Genomic DNA, 20155 nt, shown 5'->3' with positions numbered 1-20155 from the left:
CTTCTTACAACAGTCCTACCCATAACGCAACGTGCCAGCTGTATCATTTTACTCTTCATACAAATTTGTTTCATAACACAGTTTGGATTTTTAAGGGTGTGTCTGTTACTCAGTAGCTACTAATGGGTAACTATTCATATGCCAGTTTAAAAACATTTGAAAATTATATTTCTTCTTGATTCGAAGCTTTCATGACTGCAGGAATTCGTACTCTTTGGTTCTTTCGGTAAAGTCACGTAGATCACGACGCTTCGATAGCAACACAAGCCATCGTCTTCGGGTGAAAAAATTATATACAGCAGGCGGACTGCTGAGGAGGAAATGTAGCGAGAGGGCGACTACAACTAAGGGTTACAGCCGTTTGTGGTGGGTACAGCCAAGGGTAAGTGGGCGGGGCTAGGGATGGAATTTGTAAGTAAATGTAACGGCAGAGAGGGGTGCGTGTCGGATAATCCGAGGAGGCGGAGGGGGGGAGCTGTCGCAATTTGCAGAGGGAAAATGCTGATAGAGAGAAAATAATTCAAATTTATTAAAAAGCGATCATAATCAGTTCACAGTTGAATAAAACCAGTGCAATGTTTTAGATTTGTCAACCCTAACAGAATTATAAAATAATTAGCCAGTTGTATGCTTTAACTGTCACATTGTGTAAACGTGATTATTACTACGATATCGCTGAGAGGCAATTCGTAATTCCCTGTCACCAAGAAGCTGCGCGCAGACTCTGGAACACGCACTCATGGGAACATTAGTAAATGTCATACTCTCCGCTGTCGCTTATTGTTATAAATTGAGTGTTTTTAACCATCCACCCAGAACCCCAACCCTCAATTACTCTGCTCAAGCCTCCACCAACAATGCCATCGTCACCACGCGTCTCCTGCGACAACGAAAAGCATCTCTCATTTGATATGTTCCTTCCTTCGCCGTCCCTGCAGTAGCGGAGCCTCTCTTCTCCACCATCACCGCGCCGCATTTCGCCGTGGCCGTCTCGTGCAGCGGCTGCCGGAGACTTCAGGGGGCCATCTGCTTTAGCGAGCGGTACCGCTGGGGCTGGGCAGCGGACATCAGCGTCGTGTACACCGTCAAGCTGCGGGGCATCATGCTGGGTCAACGAGGGCAGGTTTGGCGATGCCGCCTTGGCAGTGGTGCACAAGCACCAGTAACAACACGAACTCGACACATTCATCAGTAATACTGTGGCCATATAAATGTATAATAGGCGACATTTCTGGCAATGGACCCTTTCTATCTAAACACCCCTCCAAACCTTTGATGTGTGCAATGCGTTGTTAATTTTTTTTTTTGTTAATTTCGTTTTCCGGCCTGAACTCTTTCTGTTTCTTTACTTATTATTTATTTTATGTACTACTTATCTTTCTCATGCTACTCGTTGGGCGGTTGAAATTTACTTTTCTCAGTCAGTGTTAGCCGCTAAGGAGGTGACGGGTTTCTATCTTCATCCCTGTTGCTCTGTGCTGCCTGTTCCATTCCCATTCTGTTGTAATGTGCACCGATGCACTCCTTTATTGAGGGCGATATTGGCACTTAAAATAAAGATTGTATGTATGTTGAACTTCGTTCGCATTGTACGTAGCCAACCGTGCTAATCTGTTGTCATAGGTTTCCTTGTAATTTACAAGACTTGAATTCATTTTTAAAACCTTCCAACACCCCACTTCCACTCAGCATGCACCATTAATTTATAATTAAAATATCGAACTTTTTAACGTATTTTGTTACCAATATTTGCAGAAACTTTCATGCTGATATTGGTAATCTGTGTGGTTTTGTACGTTTCATTAACACATCCAAAGTGTCTAAGGACGGATGGTTAGACATTAAGAAAGCCACAACTTCAAAGACATACATCTCGTAGTGGTGCATCATTGTGAGATTATTTTAAAAGTACCATTGCATGTACTTACTTATTGAGAATTGGTTTCACAGACAGCACCTGAAATAGAAATGAAAGCATGTGAAAACTCAACTCCCTCCATGACAGTTCTATCGCCTGTTAGGGCAAGAGCGAGTAAGTCCCGCTCACGTTGCCGGGGTGTGTGTCTGTGCGCTTGTGGTGAGCGCAATGCGCACACACTCCAGCAGCGTGAGTGGGACTTACTCACTAACGCTGCCGGTGTGGGGCACAAGAGTCTAGGCCAGGAGTGGACAGAGCATCCTATAGAGATGGAGTCTAGGCCAGCAGTGGATAGTGCATGCAATAGGCATGGTGGACTAGAGGAAGTCTAGCCCAGCAGCGGATAAAGTATACTATTTCTAGAGGAAGTCTAGGCCAGCAGTGGACAGAGCGGGACTCCTTACCTCAGCTCGCTCCCCAGAAGTTGCAGGCGGAATGAGTGGAGAAGGTTGTAAGAGGGGTTAAAAAACGGGTGAGCATCGAAGAGTGTCAAAAATGGAGCGATGGTGTACTAGAGGTAGTCTAGGCCAGCAGTGGGTAGCGCATGTGAGTCCAACTGAGTCGCAGACGTTACCTTGGGAGCAACACTATTTATTTCGCATTAACACGTAACACAACACAATCTACACGAGAAGCCGACCGAAATTCGGTGTCGGTGCCGAAAGTTGGCAAATGGCTTCTTTCGGCATAGTTTCGGTTTCGGCCGAAAGTATTTTTTTTACTTTCGGTCTGGTTTCTTTTTCGGCCGAAGCCAGAAATTCAGTTTCGGTTGGCCTCTAAACTCCACGCGCTGCATGCGACTTCGGGCAGCGGCGGCGGTGGTTGATGGCAGACGCTCCTCACTATCTCTGGCGATCGCAAGCAGCGCACACACGCACACTCAAGCAAGGATGGGGGTGACAGCGAGGCCGAGATACAACAACAATAATAATGTGCAAACGTGCCGTGCGCTACCTTGAGGAGTGAGTGGAGGTTGATGTTGGTTTGGCCGGTACTGTTGAGAGCTTTCATGGCAGGAGTCCTGCAAGAGCGTGGATTTGTGCAAGATTAGTGCCGAATGTTGATTTATAAACCAGATCGGTAAGTTTTATGTATATGTGTAAAAGAGCGCAAAGTATTAACGTTTAATTTTATATATCGGGGCGTTGACGTAACCCAGCAGGGGTACATTTGCCGCTTATTTGCAGAGGTTTGCAGTCAACTCCAATGGGCCGCCCCGGTTATCGGTGCGGGTAGAGTAACAATTTAAATAAGCTTGGCACAGATTGCTAAATGCCTTGGCACTGATGGAGCACCTTAGCTCAAAGCTGCAGGGAACGGGCATACGAGGCAATATGGACCCCATTCCTTGAGAAGCCTGTATAACACGCAGTACCTGAACGACATGAGGAAAGATAACGATCAGTGAGCGGGCGTTGGAGAGGCGGACTGGGCCGTAGACGCCAAGCTACTCTATCACATTCTGAGGGACTGTTGTTCCCAGGAAGGAAAAACGCAGAATCAGATGTTATTATTTTTAATGATGTTATTTTTCTTTATTTGGTTATACACCCCCCACCCTCATTCTCCCCTCCCCCTCCCTCCCCTTGTTAATCTTACTGTACATCTTGCGAAAAAGAGCTTCATAGCTCATTGGATTCCTCCAGTACAAAGATTCTGATTCTGAATCTCCAACTCGCAATCATTGACCCAACCGCTGGAGGGAAGAGAACTCGGTGAACTCTAACCGGCGCCCACTCAGGGGAGAATCGCCCAGAGAGTGCAGCTTCCGTGCACATGTTTCCCGCATGCGAATTTGTATGACCTCCATTCTGTTTGTGTTGCGGTTTCAATGAAAAACAAACTATTAAAATACGCACCGTCCAGCCCAGCTGGACGTTGAAGATTTAATAACGTCATCCGGCCAGTGTTCCTGTGTCCTGGTGACAATTTGCCAAATTTTAAAAAGATACTCTCAATTTACTTGACGGGGAATCACAAGGCATTTGTTGCAAAAGCTTGGCAGGACCCTGCTACAAAGGGATCTTGAGACTCAGCGAGGCTTTCCTGGGTGAACAATCGTACATGAATCTCCCGCAATATGTAAGGAATGTGTTCCTGGGAAATGCTACTGAACTCATTACTTAAAGCAAACTCTTCATTTCCGTTAGACATGTTAAAATCAGGGGTTGCATTCCTGACATTTCTAGAAACAACATTATGACTGAGTGTCATGAAATGTACAAAAATGCACGTGATTAAGTAAACACATTTTAACTAATAATACAAAGAATTAGTTAAAACTTATCATAAATGGTTGAAGAGTTACCCTGATTTTGATCTTTAATCCAGACATATTTTCTAGAATTCCACAGCTGCTAAAAAAGTTATTTTAGTGGCAGTTAAAGGTGCCATATTTTGAGTACATTCTAGCATTAACTCGAATGCTTAAATCACCTGATTCACCAGCTTAAAAAACGCTTTAAAACTTCTAATTTTATCTCTAGATTAATAATTTTCCTTTTATTGCCAGAGCCACGATCATCATTCGCTGTGTATTTTGCACTCGTATTTCTAAGCCCTTTGTACTTTTGAAAAAACTTTCACCTTATGCTGTAGTTCTTTCTAAAACGTTGCTCAATGACCGAACACACACAATGGCGGAATGGCAGACCGAGGCAGAGCACATGGAGGCATTTCAGCGGTATGCACTACGGCGCGTAGAGTACTGCATTACATACCAAAACAGTCTGTTCTCACCATTTACATTCCTTTTTTGCCTAATTTTGAAAAAGAACACGTATGCAAAACATTACACTTATAAGGAAATATGTTCCCAAATTAATAAGCAATGTTTATTTGCGAAACAACGCATAATGCAGCAACTTATAGCGGGGGGTTCCTATACAGTATCTGTATACAGAAGTCTCGCTTAACGAACGTTCTTTCTACAAGAATTCGCTATTATGAGCAATTTGAATTTCGACCAATTTGTTCGCAAAACGAGCAAAATGTTCGCTTACTGATTGTTAAATATGCGTCTCGTGGCAGGGGCACATGGTGGCCCACAGCTGTTTGTTTACCAGCTGTGCTGTGCTGCGTGCCCCCCTTGTTTCATAGGGTGGGGGAGGGGGTCCCCATGCCATTTCTTGATTTGTTATTCAAGTTGTTTTTCCTTCGGGTTTTCATTAACTAAATCGTTGTAATAACTAGGATTTAGCCCATATATATAATTTTTGTACAGCGTTATAAAATGTGATTATTATTGCTATCATTATTGGGGAAGATAATCCCATCTGTAAGGACGGACTGCCCTCTAGGATAAACTTAAGTTTCCCCAAAACCTTGTAAACTCACTACTACACTGTAAATAGATATCAGGTAAAGTTTGTATTGTTTGCCCAATAAAGGTTCACTCATATAGTATATACCCACTGAATGGTACTTAGTCTACTCTTTGCTGACGAGACGTCTTGGAAGAGGTGTGTGTACCCACACTTTACCCCCACCCCACAAGCTTTGTGGTGTTACTATTTAGACTGCTGGGTGAAATGTGGCAGATTTAAGAAACTTTTCCCAATGGTTCAAACTGCCTCACCAGACGATGGAATAAAACCAGCGACCTCTCAATTACAAGGCCAGTGAGCTAACCGTGACACCACCGTGGCTGCTGCCTTCATTTCACCATTATGATGCTAAAGATGTGACACGTGTTACTCTGAGCAATGTCTCTTTGTGCAGCAAACTGATAACCGATGTGCAAAACAAATATCCGAGAACATCGCGAGATTGTGCTCTGTGTGTGCTCACCGTCGATCATCGCGTGCGGGAGGAGCCTTCCAGTGATCGTAGTTCGTCTCCACGAGGTACCATCTGTGACACGGACATGGCATGCAGAGGGCAGCGTGCAGAAACATTTATTGCTATGCCCTCAGGACCCGCATGGCGTGGGAAGGCCCTGACCCAGCCGCGCACTGGTAAAAGGGCAGTGCATGAATATGTTGGGAGATACTCTTTGTTTTTTTTGGTAAAGTCACGTAGGTAAAACATTTAATTAAATAAATGAAAACTAAATTGTTGGGATATGTCAAACGAGGCCAGCAACAAATCTCGGAGTGATACAGGTGAAGGGGAACTTGGTGCAATATTGCCACAGAAATATAGGTGCACACAAAATAAACATTGAGAGAAAATGTAATTCAATTTGAAACTCATACTATGAGAGCGTAATATAGATGTTGGGCTGAAACAATTTAACATACTGCATAGACCAGCAAACAATGCTATGCTGATGAACATCATATGCAACCCTGTTTATTGGTCTCATGCTTTGTAAGGTGAAACACATTGCAGATGTAATGTTAATCATTGGCCCAAGATAAATTACAATAACATTTGAATACATGAATTCGCAATGGTTAACGTCTCATGTTAAAGTGCTTGGTTGCTCTGACTTCCCGGATCTTATCCTGACGATGCTTGGCGCAGTTTCAAGTGAACGTCGTATTTAACTGCTAAATAAGTTTGTGAGGATTGTCCGTGAACTCACCAGTGAGCTGAAAAAACGCTTGCACACGCAAATATTAGTTTGACTGTGTAAGGTGGTGGAGGGTTATTAACGAGACCGATTCGGCCCCATCAACATGCGGCTAAAGCCACTTATCAATTATGAAGCATTATAAGTTATTATTATAATTGTTTGTTTACCCAGGAAAGCCTCCGATACATCTTTAAGAGACAACTTTGCATGGCAGCATCGGTGACACGCATGTTACATGTGTTACTGACATGCCCTGGTGGGGCTGCAGGAACCAAGTATCCACGGCAGCCTCTCTGCGACGAGTGATGACAGCCCCCTCACCGGGATTCACACCCCCCACGATGAAGTACGTGTTTGAGATGAGAGGGGGGTGGGAGAGAGCCACCACAGCAGACTTGAAGTCTGTGGCTGTGGACAGAGTCTACATGCGTGCACACACACACAACAACAAAGACAAAGATCCCCCGTATAGCCTTAACAGACTGTAGGGGCAAGTGCTGTTAGTGAGCACCTATAAAGGCCGGCACGGCACACGAGGGGGTGGGTGTCCAACACCACGCCCGGCCGCCTTTGTCTCCCTAGTGGCGATGTTTACACATCACATCAGGTACTCATTTGAGGCTGAGTCGACCTAGGGGAGGCCCGGGACCGGTTCAGATATTCGTCACTGGTGTTGGCATTGAGCGGGAATTGAACCCGGGTCGCCGGGGTCTTAGCACAGCGCGCTAACCGCTACACCACCGCTCCCCACAACACAACACACACACAACACACACACAACACACACACACAACACACACACACGAGGGGGCTGTCATCGCGCGTCGCAGGGAGGCGTAAACCATCACGCGAACTCTGGTCATCCTCGCAGCGGCTTTTTGGCTAGCCATCAAACAAAGACAGTCACTGCATCGCGCGCTTTCAGATACGCTTCTGCAGCCATCTGGAACGCTCTTCCTTCCGATATTAGGAAGCCACTGGAGCTACGCACTTTTAAATCATCATCTAGATTGACAAACTCGATTCTTTAAAACTGCTTTGTGTTTAATTTGCTGCCCTTCCCCCACACCTCCGGTTATGTACGGTGTGAAAGAAGTTCAACATAGCACCCTTTAACAAATCAGACTCATAACCAAACCATACAAGCACAAAGATGGTCGCAAATAACTAAGTTTTTACCAAACTGAGCAAATGTGAATAATTCAGTATTCATGATTCATAATCAATTTTTGGGTCAGATTGTGTTTGTAAAATGTGTGTCGTAAACCCTCCTATCAGCAAAACGTCGGGCGACCCCAATAGTGTGTGTGGATCGCTGTCCAACACAGTGGTGGTGCTGATGAAGCAGTGATACACTGGCACATTTGTTCATCACGTGACAACTTTATTAATTAGCTGTGTTGGGTGGAGGAGGGTCTACGATATACATTTTACTCATGTGGCGATCGGATCCAAAAATGTATTACGAATCATAATGTTGGTCGCGAAAGGCTATGCATTAAATCAGTATTGTCCCTGTAATTAAGGAGGAGAGAGAGAGAGATGATGGGGGAAAGGCAATTCCAGATCCTAGAGAGGAAAAAAGTGGCCTCAAGTCATGCAGAGAATGATAGGAGACCTCTTCCTTCGAACAAACAAGGCCAAGCTGCCAAAGACCATTGATGGTGACAGATGAGGCGACAGCCTGGTCTGCACACAGGCAGGAGGAGCAGCGCCACTCAGGGCAACAGCACGTCAACGCCGCACAACGAGCGTGCGGGTTGGTGGTACTCACGCTGCGCACGAGCCAGGTGACGACGTGGCCACGTCCCAGCAGAGCCTCGATCGCACTCTCCCACCATGAACCGCCGTCTTCACAACCAACACACGTGTTCCCACGGCAGCGAGATTCACCGTGGGGTGAGAGGCAACGTGAAGGAACACGCAAGCGAACTGTGAGACTTTCACAGCAGAGAGACAACGAGAATCAAACTTTGAGATGACCCAGAAAACCTCCTGCACCCATGAAGCCAAATGTGGAGAGGACACGGGCATGGGTATGCCTTCATCCAGCAGTGGATTAATAAAGTGTCTGTAAGTTACGTAAATTGCTAAATTAATTTATTGGTGAAAGGCGGTAAAAGAGAAATATTGAGAGTTAGTGTTTAGTGGATGAATGTTTGCTTTAATTACATATTAATTACACAGGCGTGTTATGTCTAATGGACTCCAAAGTGTGGAAGTGGGGACTGCACGTGTATTGTTCCCAGAGGCAGACTTTACAAAACCAGTCTCCGCTTGTGTCTTTGTTTCACTCCTATCTACTGGGATGGCCACATTTGTTTAATTCTTTGAGTTGGTGGTCTCAACGACAACATGGCCATACATTCTGTTATTTTAAGCTGGTGGTCAGGATGAGAATGAGCATTTTTTAAAATATGTAATGCTGCATTCCCTGAGACTCGACAAGTATTAAAGTGTGCACTACTACACCCAATTCGATATGGGAAACTGTCATCTATGGTCTTTGATGTGAAAGCCCAATGCACTGACCTCTTGCATCGATAGACAGTGTGAACTTGTCAGGTCGCTGGCCATTTGCCACTCCAACGTTGCCAACAAATGTCGTCCCTGTAAACGAAACCTGCAAAAAATAATGTTAGGTTACGCGACAGTAATTCTTCTTCGATAACCAATTATGTTGAACCTGAATCAAAATATGCGTGGATAGTATTTTTTTTAAAGGAAATTAACAAACGCCAAGGTGAAATCACAACAAAACTCTGGGTAGGCTGTCATGGTTGTCCTGCTGTGCAGCTCTCTGTGCCATCTCGGGTACAACCGCAAAGTGTTGCCGCTGATGTTGCTGGACAGTGGCTTGGCATTCATTCTTCAGCCGTGAGTCACTTCTTGACAAAAGTGCAAAAGGTTAAATCCAATAACATCAGCGAGCTTACAGTGATGCCACAGTGATACCAAGCACTTCACTCAAATGAAAAAGCCTTGCGATGTTTATCTGTCCTGTCTTCTTGCTTTGCATCTTTGTCAGCTCACTCTTGTAAAAGGGAATCTGGGTCCATTTCATATTTTTACTTTCTTACCAGGTAATGTCCACTGAGCTACTAGCTCTGTGTTAGAAGCGACTTGGACACAAATGATAGCTCAATGAAGTGGCGGCTTATCATGTGGAAATTTAAAGCAGTCAAATACTCTAAATGCATGTTTATAAATGTGGAGGGAAAAAACTCGAGGACCCAGAGAAAAATCCACGTGACCACAGGGAGAACTCCATACATGCAGGTGTCAGGGTTGGGATGAAACTCATGACCCCCTGTACACTAGGCGAGAGAGTTAACATCTCACCACTGCGGGGCCCCATGTGTTGGCGCAATGTCGAGGTGAGATCGAAAGTTATCCTTGTTTCACCAATAGAAATACACACGACCTTACAGGGGAAGTAAGTGGAGTTCACTTTTAACTTAGGAGTTTACCACATCTATAAAAATTCACCATCTAAGTTTCAGTTAGGGTACAGTCAGACATCTAATTTGGTATTCGGCAGTATAGAAACACTAGTATTCGGTGCACCCCTAGTACAGTATGTACATTGTGAGCATACATATTACATTTAAGTACATTTTTTCTCCCTTCTCACAGTCGATTCATGTTCACACCCTCAGCCGTTTATGAACATTCCTATCCCAAACACCGATGAATTCTCATAAAGCGGTACCCATTTTACCGACTTTAGAGAAGTGATTCACCGAGGCAACCCTTGACCGGGATTTTAACTCACAACCTTTCCTATTGTGAGTTGAGCACTGTAATGATAGGGTCACATGGCAAGATAAGTTTTAAATGCAGCACAGCGTCTATTGGAAAGCATTCTTCCGTATGTAACGATAGTTGTCTAGAGAACTCCTCTGAGACTGCTACACCAGTTTAAATGGATTAGGTGTCATTTGAAAGCTCGTGATTTAATTTCTCTTCCCCAAAACCGTGCACTTGGAATCCACACTCTTTGGTTTTTTCGGTAAAGTCACGTAGGTATAAAATAAAATAAATCGCGACGTTTCGATTGCAACACAAGCAATCATCATCAGGTGGGAAAGGCACAGCAACATTTTTTTTTCTTGCTGTGGTTTTCCCACCTGATGATGATTGCTTATGTTGCAATCGAAACGTGATTTATTTTATTTTATACATACGTGACTTTACCGAAAGAACCAAAGAGTATGGATTCCTGCAGTCACGAAAGCTTCAAATCTACTTGAAAAACACTTTTAGTTCATTTTATTCCATTAACATTTTTTTACCTCGAATATCCCTTAAGGTGAAACATCTCGCTAACAAGGGTGTCCAGCGTGTCAACTGGCATAAGCATAGCAACACGCAACGGACAAGTGCGCAAACATTTGATCAACTCGTGTTTGTGTGGTCGAGACAAGATCAAGTTGGTTCATCGTATGCATGTGTGCCAAACAGCCCACGTGGCTTCAGCTGCCAACTCCAACACACATTTAGATTACTCTTCTAAAATAGTTGAAATGAACGCTATGAAAGCGCGTGGTCCTTGCCTTTCCGTCACGAGTGAAGTCGATGTCCACGCTGATATTCCGCAGGAAATCTGTGTAGAGGTAGTCGAGGTTACGTGCGTGGTAAATATTCCCAGCAGTGTCCTGAGCCACTATACTCGTGCAGAACCTGGCTTAAACAAACCACAATTTGAGTGCTAAAAGAGCGATAGAGACACATTCACACAGCAAGGGTTCTCGACATTTATGCTTAAACAAGATAAGTTTTCCATTTTGTAAATAATGTGAAAACACATCACAACAGAAAATATTGGTGCAGGCTGGGAAACAAATAGATGTCCTGAAACAACGCACAGCCACGTGCGAGCTTATCCTGACGGCTGAGTCTAGAATGTATGGTCTCGACAACAAAATATCCATACATTCGGTCCTTGTCGAGCTGGGGGTCTATATAAGTTTGAGAGCTTTTGTACAAACAGCGTGCATCTTTTAAAAAAAAAAACTGTTTTTGCAATGGGTATTATTTTAAAATATTGTGAACAAACTAGCAGTTCAATGCTTTTCATTAGCAAACCAAGTGTATATGTTTAAAGCAAATAGGACTTACATTTTGAATTCATTGAAGATATTAAGTATGACCATGTCACCTAGGTCGATCGACAAGAGAGAAGATAAACCTCGAATTTCCTCGGCAAAGGGATTTGGGAAAAAACGGTCCAATTCCCGAGCCACTTTCCTGACAACTGGTCTCACCCATGCAGGAACATTGTCCCTGGACCACGCACAGCAAGCAAGTGACACACACACATATATATGAATTATTAGTACCATATAAAAGCAAAGCATTGTAAAACTACAGTCCAGACCGATGATATCACGAGGGTGGTTAAACTATATTGTCTTTTTAAAACCCAAATGTTTTGCTTTTAGCAATACATTTCTTTTTCACAAATACTAATTTCTAATTAACAACGAGAGCAGATGTTATTGGCTTTAAAAAATCCACATTTTAATCAAGCTGCAACTTCTTACATTCAGGAAGCCAACAAATGCAACTCAGACTGCCTTATAACAAAGTGTGACTAACAATCCTCTCCCTTCCAAAGTGTCTTTACAAGTCTATCACTTATTATTCAGAACTAATAATCAAATCATTACCAATAAATATTTTGTGCATTTAAACAAATACAAAACATTAAGAAATAAGTGAATAAAGCAATAAACTCTTTGGTTCTTTTGGTAAAAGTAATTAACCTTACTATTCTTTAACAGCAGTCTATGTTTTTGTTGTGTATTGTACAATGCTAAAACACGGGGAAGAAAACTCTAACCCATGCATAGATTCCGCAACACTTTATAACTCGCCTTTTGTCCTCCAAAGTGATTCCTTACCGATATTAATGTTACGATCCAAGCCGCACGAGGAGATGATGTCACGCGTAGCAGCATCATCTCACGATGCCACACTCAAAATAACATCATCAACTTGCATACTCACGCAATTATCTTGGCAGAATGAGACCGAATCATTTCAAGGTCAAAATGTGCAACGACATCCTTCCAACGCTCCGACGGAGGCAGATCCAAGTTGACAGTGAAGCGTGGAAGTGGAGGCCCCGTGGTGGTGGGGATTGCGGTAGGGATTGTCATTAAATGGGTAGCCGCTTGTCCAGAAGATAGCAGCCAGGGAGACCACAGCAAAAGTAGATATTCAAATCTTCCTTGCATCTTGACTGCTTCAGCTGGATGGAAGATACAATGGCAGATCAAGAGTTTGGGTTTATATTAAAACGATAAAATGTATAACACAGATCTGAAAATGTATGAAACGTTACAGAAAATGGCATGAAGACCACAGAACCAGACATTTAGATCCTTAAATTTGCGTTGCATTCTTATTGATTCACTAAACGTATTCTATGGTTCTTTCGGTAAAGTCACGTAGATAGAAAAAATTACGATAAAATAATAAAAATAAAGTGAATTAAAATATCACGAAGTTTCGGTGGCAACACAAGCGGTCGTCATCAGGAACAGGGAGGTTAGCCTCTGAGGGCAGGCTGTTTATAAAGGTTTAGAGATGGGCGGGGCAGCTAATGTTATTGTAGAAGAAAGCTCCGACACTGGCAGTAGCTCTACACCAATCAAGGATTTTTCCAAGACTGAGGTACTCTGCAAACCTACCGGCTACCTTCAGAGATTTGTTCATCAAGCCATCCAGATATATAAACACAGACACAACTTCAACCGAGAGGATGGGTACAAACTGAACAATCAATGGAAGGACGTTATTAACCAGGTAAAGTCTTAACTGACTGTGATGTTTCCATCCTACCTGCCTATGTGAGCTGTTATTTCTGACTCTCTGTGTGTCTCTCTCTATGCCTCTCTCTTAGATCTCTCATGCTCACATGTCCTTTGCATTGCACTCTCATGCCTTTGGATTGCACTCTCATACTCACATGCCCTTTGCATTGCACTCTCATGCCTTTGGATTGCACTCTCATACTCACATGTCCTTTGCATTGCACTCTCATGCCTTTGGATTGCACTCTCATACTCACATGTCCTTTGCATTGCACTCTCATGCCTTTGGATTGTACTCTCATACTCACATGCCCTTTGGATTGCAACCGTTGGGTTGCACTCCCTAGTCGAGGAGGCCGCTCTCCTCCTATCTTACAGTTACATTCTAATTTATCACATTAACATCACGCTAATCTCTCACATTAACATAGCCACGTCCATGCCCTCATCGAGGAGGCCGCTTTCCTATCTTACAGTTACATGCTAATCTAGATTTGAAGCTTTTGTGACTGCAGGAATCCAATCAAGGGCATCTCTAATCAAGGGCATTTCACTGTCCCGGATGATTTGCTCGTCAGCTTTGATGTAGTTTCTCTGTTCACCAAAGTTCCTGTACCTGACACCTTAGCAATAAGTGAAGACTTAGTCCAACATGGACTGAATCCTGATGTACCTACTCTGGTTAGGCCATCCAGATATACAAACACAGACATAACTTCAAACGTGATGATGGGTACAAACTGAGTAATCATCCCCACACAGATTCCTATCTGAAACCTGATTCCCACCACCATCCGGCACAAGAGAATTCCCTTATCAAAACACTACACCATAGGGCCCAGTGCATTTCTGACCAACACCACCTCGCCAGTGAACTGGAACACGTACACCAGGCCCTCAAGATAAATGGGTACTCGGACCGCATTATTCGCAACGCTGTTTCTCCAACCATGGAGAAACAACCCCCTGAGAAGCCAATCAAAACCATCATGTTACCATACATAGCAGGCGTTACCAAAAATATTTCCAAAATCTTAAGCAAACACAAGATCCAGGTCCGATTCAATACAGTACACAAAATCCGTGATCTAATCCCATCTATATTCTTGATTCTTTCGGTAAAGTCACGTAGAAGGGAAATAATAAAATAATGATTGCTTGTGTTGCAGTCGAAACGTCGTGAGAATGTTATTATTATTTCCCTTATACGTGAGTTTACCGAAAGAACCAAGAATATGAATCTCTGCAGTCATGAAAGCTTTAAATCAAAATCTAATCCCATCTGTGAAGGGTGTCATTCCTGACATGCAATATCCTGGAGTTTACAAACTGAGTTGTACCTGCGAACACAAGGCAGATCTGAAACACGGCAGAACCAATACCTCTGCCGTAGCTGACCATTGTTATAATGCTGTGGGCTCGCATGATATTGTTTTTTTCCGAGACCAAGTTACTCTGAAAACCTTCGGGCTACTATCAAAGGTTTGTTCATGAAGCCATCCAGATATATAAACATAGACATCACTTCAACCGAGAAGATGGATACAAATTGAGCAATCGTTGGAAGGATGTTATTAACCAGGTAAAACCCTAACTGCTTTATGCTTGTTGTCTTTCATATCTACCGGGTACTAGTCAATTTTTTCCGCATCCCCAGCTCTCTCGGCCTCTCACTTACAGCCCCGCCCACTTCCCCCCCCCCCCCCTAGCCTCACGTCCCTCTCCTAGCGTCCACGCAGCGCTCCCCTCCCCCTACCCCACACTCTCCCCCCTCTCTCCCCCCTTGCCCCTCCCCCTTTTTTATCTATATAACCTCTTACCACAGCAGCTGTCTCTCCCACCTCAGAAAAAAAATTCTTGCTGTGGTTTTCCCACCTGATGATGATTGCTTGTGTTGCAATCGAAACGTCGTGATTTATTTTATTTCATACCTACGTGACTTTACCGAAAGAACCAAAGATTGTAGAGTAGTTACATGCTAATTTCTCACATTAACATCACTAGCCCCGGCCACTTCTTTATGACTCTTGGGCTACACCCATTTCAAACCTTTTAAAACAGTCTCCATCAGCAGCAAACCATGTTTTACCACCTGATGATGGACGCTTGTGTTGCACCCAAAACGTCGTGATTTATTTTATGTCATACGTACGTGACTTTACCGAAAGAATCAAAGAGTATATAATCAAAGAGCTGTTTATAAAGGTTTAGAGATGGGCAGGGCAGCTAATGTTAATGTAGGAGAAGACTCCGACACCGGCATTCAAAATGTTCCATTATGTTTCGTATGAAAGCCGAGCATGTGAACACAGCATCACTTCCTGTGGCAGCAGAGCCAGAGTCTGATTGCATGAATGCAACAGTGAGAGCATGGGGCATCTCGAACAGGACTCGCAGCTACGAGGTCAGCACGGTCAACGCTGCTAGACCCCACAGTTGAGGCCTACCTTGTAGCCTGTCCCAGTAACCTGCTCGCTACCCTAACACACACTATATTGTTAAACACAGCTGGTTCAATGCCAAACACAGGACCAAACGGTCTACGTCGTCAAGTGGCCAGCAATAAACAGCACTATGATCGTTGTATTAGTTTAACACATTTCTTTAATTGTGCAATATATTACAAGAGTATGAGAAAAGAGACGGTGGGAGGTAATTCCGACGTGCAGCAGTGGAGGGAAGAATCAGCAAGAGAAGTGTTGTGACCTGCAGTGTCGCAAGTAGGAATGAGTAGGTGGGTGTGTGATTTGGTGGGTAGGTGTGCAAGCGAGTGAACAAGCGTGTTGTGACCTGCAGTGTCGCAAGTAGGAATGAGTAGGTGGGTGTGTGATTTGGTGGGTAGGTGTGCAAGCGAGTGAACAAGCGTGTTGTGACCTGCAGTGTCGCAAGTAGGAATGAGTAGGTGGGTGTGTGATTTGGTGGGTAGGTGTGCAAGCGAGTGAACAAGCGTGTTGTGACCTGCAGTGTCGCAAGTAGGAATGAGTAGGTGGGTGTGTGATTTGGTGGGTAGGTGTGCAAGCGAGTGAACAAGCGTGTTGTGACCTGCAGTGTCGCAAGTAGGAATGAGTAGGTGGGTGTGTGATTTGGTGGGTAGGTGTGCAAGCGAGTGAACAAGCGTGTTGTGACCTGCAGTGTCGCAAGTAGGAATGAGTAGGTGGGTGTGTGATTTGGTGGGTAGGTGTGCAAGCGAGTGAACAAGCGTGTTGTGACCTGCAGTGTCGCAAGTAGGAATGAGTAGGTGGGTGTGTGATTTGGTGGGTAGGTGTGCAAGCGAGTGAACAAGCGTGTTGTGACCTGCAGTGTCGCAAGTAGGAATGAGTAGGTGGGTGTGTGATTTGGTGGGTAGGTGTGCAAGCGAGTGAACAAGCGTGTTGTGACCTGCAGTGTGTCGATTGGTTGGAAACAGGACAGATGAGATGAAGCAAATCTGTCTGGTATGTCTCGTGTGCCAAGATTTACCCGTGGCTGGAGCATCGTGTTCAGTACAGTCTGTAGAAACACGATCATGATTGCTGTGCGTGGACACGGTGGTCTCTGTAATGTAGGTGCAGAGGTGCGGTAGACATGGCTCCTACCCACCGTGTGGAGCAGCAGCGGCTCGGGGAGCAGTCACCTTGGCACTGGGGCAGCAGTGGTGTCGGGTGATCGTGTTGCTGATCGTGGTGGACTTGCAGGTCAGACTCTGCCCTGTTGACGCACACAGGGCGTGTTTACGACAGCGGTGGAGATTTGTCATGAGATTATCATTATTACTCTGCTTGTTCACCGAGGAGAGAGAGCCTCAACTGAGTATCAAAACTTTTCCAGGAGTGGTCTGCCAGGTTTTGTCAGTAGGGGGCGATGTTGCAGCTGCTTTGTAATCACAATTCAGTAGTTAGCAGGTAATTTTTCAGCATTGGGATGTTTTGGTCATAATCAGTAACATTCTGTATGGGGTTTAGCTATGGAAGGAACCCGGAGAATCCTGAGGAAACCCATGTAGGACAGGGAGAGAAAAAACTCCACACACACTGCAGAACAAGGGGAGCATAAACTCTACACACACACACCAGCTGCCATTCGCCACGAAGTAGCAGTGGCATTACCACAGCGCTTGTGCCAGGCTAGGTTCACTTGGAGGTTACGTGAAGTGTTGAAGGCTCGCTGGCAGGTTACAGAACAAACCCAGGTGGCATGGGTTGATTGATCAAAATGATTTGACAGATGTCCCACCCAATGGTGGAGCCAGGATTTTCCGGTAGGGGGGGGGCAACCCCTCCAGCAATGAAAAATGATAGAGGAGTTGTTAGTAAGTAAGGACTTGTCCCTTGCATTTTATTCGACGCGTGTGCGGCGAAGGCGCAGCCATCGATCGAGGATCGAATTCGAACCGCGTTGTGTGATCGGCATCGCGCTCGCTGAAGGTGAATGCCTTCAGGGAAGTCGTGTACTTTCTTTACGTAACTGCGCACAATTCTGAGTCACTTATAACCGCTTTGCCGTAACTTATTGCCAATTATGGACTCAGACTATTGTCCTATCATCTCATAGAGTCCCTGGCACGTAATAATATGCTACACAGTGGCAGTGGGGGTTGCAAAATGGCAATTTATTACTAATAAACCCCAATGATCCGATCGAAATTATGGATTTCGATCGGATCATTGGAGGGGCACGTGCCACCCCCCCCACTGGCTCTGCCAGTGGTTCCACCGGTAGTCCCTGCTATACCAACTTGCTGCGTTTTATCCACCAGGCTCTTCCAACTCGTTGTGAATATCGCTCCTCCTGCCCTCCGTTGTTGAGGGAGGGCAAATGCCTCCAACTGCCAAGCAGCATCCTTCACGATCCTTCTCCACCGCTCGTACCGGTCTTCGGCAAATCCACTGAGTTCCACAGGCGCCGATACCGCATCGGACCATATCTTCACCAGCCCGTGCCGCGCCCGTTTATCCCCCTCCATCTGGCCAAACAAAAGCTGCGTGGACACGCGTTGGCTGGGCATGCGGGCTCCGTGACCCAGCCGATGCATCCTCTCCTGCCGGAGGAGCTCACTGATAGGACCGTGTCCAGATTCTTCAAGGAGCTGTGAACTCAATTTTCAGCCTGGTTAAATCGTAGGCAGGCCAGCCTGAACTTTTAAAACCGGTGCAGATGTTGCTTCAGAGAGGTTCACTTTTAGCAAGCCTAGAGAAGGGAGAGGGCATGACTGTGCCTGAGAAGACCTTGCGCTTTTGTGTGCTCCCATCCCATCCCGGGGATAGGCGGACCCATACACCACACACGGGCTCCTATCCCATACACCACTCACGGGCTCCTATCCCATACACCACTCACGGGCTCCTATCCCATACACCACTCACGGGCTCCTATCCCATACACCACTCACGGGCTCCTATCCCATAGAACACACACGGGCCCCTATACTATACACCACACACGGGCTCCTATCCCATACACCACACACGGGCTCCTATCCCATACACCACTCACTGGCTCCTATCCCATAGAACACACACGGGCCCCTATACTATACACCACACAGGGCTCCTATCCCATACACCACACACGGGCTCCTATCCCATACACCACTCACGGGCTCCTATCCCATACACCACTCACGGGCCCCTATCCCATACACCACACACGGGCTCCTATCCCATACACCACTCACTGGCTCCTATCCCATACACCACACACGGGCTCCTATCCCATACACCACACACGGGCTCCTATCCCATACACCACACACGGGCTCCTATCCCATACACCACTCACTGGCTCCTATCCCATAGAACACACACGGGCCCCTATACTATACACCACACACGGGCTCCTATCCCATACACCACACACGGGCTCCTATCCCATACACCACTCACTGGCTCCTATCCCATAGAACACACACGGGCCCCTATACTATACACCACACAGGGCTCCTATCCCATACACCACTCACGGGCTCCTATCCCATACACCACTCACAGGCCCCTATCCCATACACCACTCACGGGCTCCTATCCCATACACCACACACGGGCTCCTATCCCATACACCACTCACAGGCCCCTATCCCATACACCACTCACGGGCTCCTATCCCATACACCACTCACGGGCTCCTATCCCATACACCACTCACGGGCTCCTATCCCATACACCACTCACGGGCTCCTATCCCATACACCACACACGGGCTCCTATCCCATACACCACTCACGGGCTCCTATCCAATACACCACTCACGGGCTCCTATCCCATACACCACACACGGGCTCCTATCCCATACACCACTCACAGGCCCCTATCCCATACACCACTCACGGGCTCCTATCCCATACACCACTCACGGGCTCCTATCCCATACACCACTCACGGGCTCCTATCCCATACACCACTCACGGGCTCCTATCCCATACACCACACACGGGCTCCTATCCCATACACCACTCACGGGCTCCTATCCTATACACCACTCACGGGCTCCTATCCCATAGAACACACACGGGCCCCTATGCTATACACCACATAGGGCTCCTATCCCATAGAACACACACGGGCCCCTATGCTATACACCACATAGGGCTCCTATCCCATAGATTTCATTTTCAGTTTCATTTATTAGGTATAACCCTGAGAGATCACACACGGGCCCCTCCCTATCCCATACATCACATAGGGCCCCTATCCCATACACCACATAGGGCCCCTATCCCATACACCACATAGGGCCCCTATCCCATACACCACATAGGGCCCCTATCCACGGACGTCACCTGAGACGAGTCCACGGGCCACCCCACAGCGGCGCCTTCGCTGCCAACACGCGAGCGGGTCCAGGCCCTGTGCAGGAGACGAGTTGTCAATGCTGCCCCACCACGGACACAGCGGCCCTGCTGCTGCTGCCGCCGCTACGGGG

The 20155-nt window shown here is 45.8% G+C and overlaps 1 protein-coding gene across 5 annotated transcripts; it reads right to left on the bottom strand.

Annotated features, from left to right (window-relative positions):
• Positions 1–505: 505 nt before the first annotated feature.
• Positions 506–20155, bottom strand: NAAA (N-acylethanolamine acid amidase). 5 transcript variants are annotated; one of them, XM_078862901.1, is made up of 12 exons: positions 20013–20155; positions 16838–16945; positions 12450–12693; positions 11559–11723; positions 10994–11120; positions 8970–9060; positions 8212–8288; positions 6686–6858; positions 5708–5770; positions 2873–2939; positions 1929–1957; positions 506–1090 (listed from the first exon to the last, which is right to left on the bottom strand). In XM_078862901.1, the coding sequence occupies exons 3-12, from the start codon at positions 12677–12679 to the stop codon at positions 1015–1017; spliced, it is 1098 nt and encodes a 365-aa protein (XP_078719027.1). In that variant the 5' UTR covers positions 12680–12693; positions 16838–16945; positions 20013–20155; the 3' UTR covers positions 506–1014. The 5 variants fall into 5 exon arrangements, with proteins under 5 accessions (XP_078719027.1, XP_078719025.1, XP_078719026.1 ...); XM_078862900.1 differs by lacking the exons at positions 506–1090; positions 1929–1957 and adding an exon at positions 2355–2797; XM_078862903.1 differs by lacking the exons at positions 506–1090; positions 1929–1957 and adding an exon at positions 2687–2760.

Source organism: Lampetra fluviatilis, chromosome 15 (genome assembly GCF_964198595.1).
Source record: "Lampetra fluviatilis chromosome 15, kcLamFluv1.1, whole genome shotgun sequence".
Lineage (NCBI taxonomy): Eukaryota > Metazoa > Chordata > Hyperoartia > Petromyzontiformes > Petromyzontidae > Lampetra > Lampetra fluviatilis.
The sequence above is the reverse complement of the archived record's forward strand: the minus strand, read 5'-3'. Positions and strand labels throughout refer to the sequence as shown.

What these genes read in the sequence shown, in the direction of transcription:
- NAAA (XM_078862899.1), bottom strand. Translation starts at nt 12,679, where the DNA reads ATGCAAGGAAGATTTGAATATCTACTTTTGCTGTGGTCTCCCTGGCTG. An exon ending in CATTCTGCCAAGATAATTGC is followed by an intron (nt 11,724 to 12,449) that starts GTGAGTATGCAA and finishes TGCGTGGTCCAG; the next exon opens with GGACAATGTTCCTGCATGGG. An exon ending in CTGCAGCCCCACCAGGGCAT is followed by an intron (nt 5,771 to 6,685) that starts GTCAGTAACACA and finishes TCCGTGTCACAG; the next exon opens with ATGGTACCTCGTGGAGACGA.